Raw genomic sequence first — 6,892 nt, forward strand, 5'->3', positions numbered from 1 at the left:
CCGAGTGCTGCTTCACTCCATCAGGACTGCAGACAGACGGACAGAAGCAGCTCCCAGCCGCCTGCACACGCCACCATGAAGTCCTCCGCCGTCATGGCCGCCGCCGCCGTCGCCATCTTCAGCTGCCTGCTGGTCCTCTGTGCACAAGGTACTGACACAGCCGCTCTGCAACACTTGAACTTTGTTTCTACACTCCAATAAGAAACTGATCCACACACTGCTGACAGCTCATCTCATGCTCTTAATAAAAGGAACACTACAATAATAGAAAGTGATCATTGTTACCACAGTAACTTCACCAAATAACTCGATACATATTTTTTGCTGTACCTATTAGCAGAAACTAGGAACTTATTTTGTTTATTCTGCACAACAGTGATGGTATTTTACATTTAAATATTTGTAAATGTGTGTGAATGCATTCTGACCTCGGTGTGTGTTCTTCTCCCAGGACAACCAGCCGGCAGGTCCAGTACGTGTCTCTGTAGAGACGATTATGTCAAACTAAGCAAGGGGTTCCGGCCCAGAAAAGAATGGCTACAGGTGCACGAGCCGACTGCCTTCTGTCCTCAACTGGAGATCACGTGAGTCATAGAAGAGGCCACGCTGCGTTCACTGACCCGTCACTGGGCTCTGTCCTCGCTAACACTCCTCTGTCTCCTCCAACAGCCTCACCATGCCAGGACAGAATGAGAAGTGTGTGGACCCCAGCTCTCCTCAGGGAAAGTTCGCCCTCAAACAGCACAGGTGAGACAGAAATGTCCCTGATGTAATATCATGACACTGCTGTGTGTTTGGTTCTGGGCGCCAGGAATAAATTCACTCGTAATTCTTCCCCTTGTTCACCTTTGTTTGTCTCTGATGATCATTTTCCTGTGTGCAGCTTGTATTTGATCACTAACTGACTGTCTGTGGTTTCTCCAACAGGAGGCAGCAGAGGGAAGCTCGACTGTAGCGTCCAGTCAGACTCAAACATGGAGTCCAGCCAGTGTGCACACCACGTCCAAACTGTGAAGTCCTCCTGCAGCTCACATGTACAGACCAAATTACTAATTTATATATTTCTACCTGTTGCTGTATATATGATCCTTTTCCTTAATAAAACCATCCTGACCGAACTTTATCCTCTGAGGTTTGTTTTTGTTTCACTTCCTGTATGTCAACATGAGACAAACTCAGCCAGAGGAGGAAATACACTTTTATACAATGAGAGGGCAGAGGGCGTGAAGGCTTTATCAGGGAACTGACATAAAAAATAACTGGATGGATGGATGGCAAATTTTCCCAGTGGGGGTGTGGAAGGGGAGCTTGATCGGTTTTCAAAGGCCCGTCATGAGTGTAAGGCTCCAGTAGAACCCTGTAACATGGATTTATAGAGTTATAATCTCATCCTTTAACTTTATTGTGACTAAAATAATGCAATGAAATTACTCCATTTAGCTATTTTGGCTGTTGTTGCTGGCCTGCCGACAAAAAACGTGAAAGATGAACTACTGTATGTAGCATTAGCATTAGCATGTGTACCCAGTCGCTGTGATTAGCATTAGCCTTCGGAGGGACGTCTACATGTTGGCAGTTTAGCCCAAGTGTGTGACACTATAGAGCGTGATAACTCATGTCACTTCAGCTAACATCCAGATTCTAGAGGATCTTCCTCCTGCTAATTGATGCAATTTAATCAGAATTTAATGAATCAGTCATCAGGCTAGCCAAACACAGTGGTTCAGCTAATGCTAATACCACAACAATACAGCTACTTGTTCAGGTTCAGAACGTACAATATTTAGAAGTGAGATTACTACAGACAACTCGTCTTCCCCTCAGACGGGATTTTTTTCAATAGTGTTTCCTTTGCTGGCCACTAGATGGCAGGAGAGGAGGTGAAATGAGAGAGTTGAGTGTTCCCTCCAAAAGAACAAAACCCTGTCGTCACACTGCATTGAGATTTTCACGTCTCTTTTGTTGCTGTTTTGTCAGGTTTTAGCATTTGGGCGTTTTGCAAACCAGATTCGGACTGAATGTACAGAAATGCGAAAACTGTCATTGATGCTGTTTATTGGTTGTTCATGTTTTCGCTCTCAGAGTTTCGCGTAAGCACAGCAGCTGTCAGGCACAAACTCTGGCTTCAAGAAGATCAATCAATCCCTCCATCCGTCCGTCTGTCGAGCCATGCATCCATCCGTCCATCCACCCATTCATCCTTACTGTTTGATCTATTCGTCCCTCTCCATGGATCCGTCTATCCATGAATTCTCTCACCCACTCCTCCAATCCTCCCCTCTCTTTCATTCCATCCATCCATCCATCCATCCATCCATCCATCCATCCATCCATCCATATATCCATCCATCCATTCCTCTCTGGGAATAGTCTCTGGGTCACTGAGGGCAGGAGCTGGAGACTCCTGGAGCTGGAGAGGGTATTGGAGGGGGGGGGGCAGGGAGGACCTCATCCTTTGGGATGGAGATGGGATGCTGACCCCAAGGCAGATGGTGTGTGTGTGTGTGTGTGTGTGTGTGTGTGTGTGTGTGTGTGTGTGTGTGTGTGTGTGTGTGTGTGTGTGTGTGTGTGTGTGTGTGTGTGTGTGTGTGTGTGTGTGTGTGTGTGTGTGTGTGTGTGTGTGGCCCCTCCTCCACACTTCAAAGTGGGTAATCAATTAACCCCCATCCTCACGGCCCGGGTCCTTTGAGTCAGCAGATTGCGATGCTTCAGCTGGCACATCTCAACCACCTCTCCTCCCTAAACCAAGCCCCGACGAACCGGCACACCAAGTAAAACCTGTGTCAGCACTGAGTGACGTGCCGATCCGCCCAATGAGAGGCAGTGGATAAGACCCAGATGGGGGGAGGAGGAGGAGGAAGAGGAGGAGGAGGAGGAGGAGGAGGAGGAAGGGGGGTCTCGGCATGTACCGTATGAATATATTTACATAACTGAGTGCAGTGCACTCCTTCAATACATGCAGGCCGTCATGCGTTTGGTGCAGCTGACAGCAGATAGAAGGACTGGAAACTGTGCCGGCGAGAAGTTTTCAGCGGCGTTTCAGTGGAGTTGGTCGACAGGCCTGCTCCGTGTCCGGGGAGAACATTAATAAACTCCCAAGACCTCAGAAACCTTTTGTCTTCTTTCACCCAGTGCGATGTGAAGCACCGCTCAACACTCACAGCCCTCAACGAGCCATCATGCAGCACATCAACTGTCGCATTGGACGGGGATCTTTTCAAGAATGGCCGGTGGTGGGGGGGGGGGGGGGGGGGTGGGGGGGGGGGGACAAGGCCCCCGGTGGTCGGTTACTGACAGATTACCAGTAGAACGAGCTGTGTGAGAGCCACTTTGTAATCCCATGAGTTCACATGAGGAACATCAGAGTGGAGGTGAGCTTTTACTGCTCCTTGTTCAGGGGATTATTTCCTCGGGTTTGTTGACATTTTTTTTTGTTTTGTTTACGTGCGACTTGTTGCCCCCGGTGTTCTGCCCCTCGCTGTCCCCCGGCTGTGGGCTGGTGGTGATATTCAGGCTGCTTCCTCAGAGCGAGGCGGCCCTGCAGACTGAGTGTACATTAGTCTGCAACACCCCTCTCCCTCACTCCCTCCCTCCCTCCCTCTCCATCTATACCATGTGAACGGCTGCGTTGTCATGGAAACGCTCTCTTCCCATTTTCCTCCTCTAATGCCGGATCCATCCGGAGCTGAGCGCTCAGACGGCGAGCTCGGATCCGGAGCTGCAGGAGGACAAAGAGGAGGGGGAGGAGGAGCAGGAGGAGGAAGACGAGGAGGAGGATGGAGAAGACAGGGAGGAGGAGGAGGAGGAGGAAGAAGATAGTGAGGAGGAGAAGGAGAGGATGGGTTGTTTATGGTATTGATTCCGTGCAGACAGGGAAGGGTTAATAATGATTTCTATGCAACATACGTACACAGAAGATCACACACATGCACACACACACACACACACACATACATCTGCACACAAATCTAAAGCGGTTTTGACATGTTTTTGTCTCGTCTCCAGCGTTTTTGCCGACGTGCAGTGAGACTCACAGGCGAGAACAGTCGACGACGTCTGAACCCGTCGATTCGTCTCTTCTCCGCCTCGCCCGTCACACGTGGTCACAAGCGGCACAGAAATGTTCCCTGTGACGTTCCCGCAGTTCCTCTGGAGGAATCTGATCCACGGGAGAGATAACCTCTCCAGGTTCGTCATCTGGTTTGACCCCTGGCTTCCACCTAACATGATAGAAGATAAAAAACCAACATGCACTGAAATTACGAGACACACAGAACCCGACTCCTCGCCTGTACAGCTCTATATCTATACGTCGATTAAAAAAAAACAAAAAACTGCTTCTTTGCACTTTAAAGTCTTCGAGTATCCTTCGAGGTGTAAAATCTAAATACATTTAGTAAAGCAGGTTCTTAACTCACTTGAAGCGTTGACTGTCGTCACATAATGTCAAACACATGCAGTCCAATTTCATCTTGAGTGGATTGGACAGATAAAATATAATAACCTTTAGGTTTAAACTTTAAAGGTTTTTTTGGGGGGTTGTGACGATGAAAATATGTATATTTTTGCAAAACCAAATGATTGCTAATGAAAATAACTGTAAACGCAACATAAAGCCAATTTTAATGAATCCTTCTGCTGCAAAATACAGTGAAATAAAAAAAAAAAAAAAAAGAAATAATTCTATAGCTGATGCAATATTGATGTTTTTACAAACTCACCCTGACAGAATGGCTTTGAGGCAACGAGGCACGAGCTTTTATAGCAGCATCGCCAATATCTCAGCTCGGGTCTGTGTTGTGTTTTGGCTGCTGCTCCTTAGAAATGTGTTTTTTAAAACAAATCAGGTTTTTTTTAACAGTTTGCTTGGTGGTTCGTTGGGCATATGTTTTGTCCCACGTGCCTTATGTTTGACAACCCTGATGTCGAGACTCAACACACCCTCTTCTGGTAGAAGGTGGTACTGCAGGGAGGGATGGTTCTGTCAGTACATTTAATGACATTGGAAATGAAACATCTTAAGGCTTCTGAATGCTAACTGGATGAGCACTGCTTTTTTTTCTCAGATTAAAATGTTAAATCAAGTTGGAGCTAACATGAGTAGATTATTGTTACAAAAATAAGCTGATTACTTGATTGGATATTTAAGCATTGAATGTATTTTGTGATAAAGTAAGTGAAGATTATAGAGTATAAATAAGTCTAAATGTTGATTAATCCCATGAAATAAGAGGAACATTTTGGGTTGTATTTATTTTTTTAACATTAAAATTACTTTTGACAGTTGTTATTTCACATTTTGTGGACTCAATTATTTGTTTATTAAACACATGAAAAACATGTATTGAAATAATAATTTTTCACTGAAATCTAAACCCATAATAACGATATATATTGTAACTTAGCTCACCCTTTTGGAATATACACAATGCTGCTATTTTGGTTATATTTACGTAAATCGTGCATTTAAAAGCGCACACTTAGATTTATCTATTGATAATTGTCTTTTTCTTCATGTTTAAAATGAGATAAAACAGCCACAACTAGTTTAATTTACACAGTTAATTCCATATATATGTGCCTATTGATCAAAGTGTAACTGAGCATTTAAAATTATCGATCACTTGTTTATAATAAAAGAATAATAAATAGCATTTCTCTTCCCCAAAAGAACTCATTTCAGGTTCTGTTCATTGGAGTCAACTAAATAGAGACTAAAGGCCTTCAGATGGAGTTTTATTAATTTTATTCAATATTAGATAGTTGTTTTTAAGTAAACTAATTCAGAGTTGTACAAATGTGAGAATATTAATTGTAGTAACTTATATACTCATTGAAACTAAACATTTTCCAAAGTTTTAATAATCTGATTAAAAACATTTGATCTTATGAAACTGTAGTTTACATTTAATAAGTTATGAGTTAAAACTATAAAGATTAAACGAAAATATGCTTGAAAAGTTACAATTTTGTTACCAAAACTAATATAAATTGAAATTCTGCGTTTTATTGAGTTAAATACATTTGATCATCTGTGGATGTGATTGTAATGGGATTACTGGCAGAGAGAAGAGGAGTTAGATTTTAGGCCTGACATTATTTTTTATTTTTTTTAAGGTATTATTCACTTGCGGGCTGGTCGGGCTCCGGGGCTTCGTTAGAGATAATCCCGGGGTGCGTGCTGGAGGAGCGCCCCCCGCTGTGGAGGCTGGGTGGGAGTTATTACATGACGTTAATCCCGTCAACTCCATTAGTTTTGGCATGCGTGCGGACATGAGGCTCCGAGGCTCATCCAGAGGACCCCCCCCTCGACACACCCTCCCCCCTCCCCGACATGTGTGGTCCTCTAGGCCGGCAGCAGCAACAGGTCCCCGGGGTAACCCTTTCACCTACCCCCACCCCCACCACTCATATGTAATTTTTTTTTTTTCCCCTTTCTTTTTTCGAGTTGCGGTATCTTAACCTGCGGGGGATTGACGTGCCGCAGCGCGCCGAGGAATTCACCTCACTTTTCCTTTTTAGTTTTTTTTTTTGTCTTCTTGTAACTCCGCGGGATAATCTAGTTCCGTCCAGACGCTGCGTCGCTTTGAAGCGTGTTGCCATGGTGACGCCCTCCTCTATACGTCCCGCTGCCAAAGTCGAACGTACACACCGCGGAGGAATACCAGAGCTGCACGAGGGCTGGGAGAGGTTAATGCTGCGTTCAGGGGACATGGGACGAACTGACACAGAAAAAAGTGAATTAAACAAAACAAACGAAGCAAAATACGACGAAACTCAACTTTTTTGAACACAAAACAAAACAATATGCAAGTGCACTAAAATAAGTACAACAAATTATATCATCAAAACACAAAAAACACCAAATATATTCCTACATCTAATCAAACGC

The 6,892-nt window shown here is 44.5% G+C and overlaps 1 protein-coding gene across 1 annotated transcript; it reads left to right on the plus strand.

Annotated features, from left to right (window-relative positions):
• The first annotated feature begins 29 nt into the window (after window positions 1-29).
• LOC308132131 (uncharacterized protein) lies at window positions 30-1,118 on the plus strand. The gene is made up of 4 exons (XM_080499103.1): window positions 30-148; window positions 452-584; window positions 670-747; window positions 928-1,118. Exons 1-4 carry the CDS (start codon window positions 76-78, stop codon window positions 953-955), a joined length of 312 nt encoding a protein of 103 aa, XP_080355229.1. The 5' UTR covers window positions 30-75; the 3' UTR covers window positions 956-1,118.
• The last annotated feature ends 5,774 nt before the right edge of the window (window positions 1,119-6,892 follow it).

This window comes from Blennius ocellaris (genome assembly GCF_963422515.1).
Source record: "Blennius ocellaris genome assembly, chromosome: 7".
In the NCBI taxonomy this organism is placed as follows: domain Eukaryota; kingdom Metazoa; phylum Chordata; class Actinopteri; order Blenniiformes; family Blenniidae; genus Blennius; species Blennius ocellaris.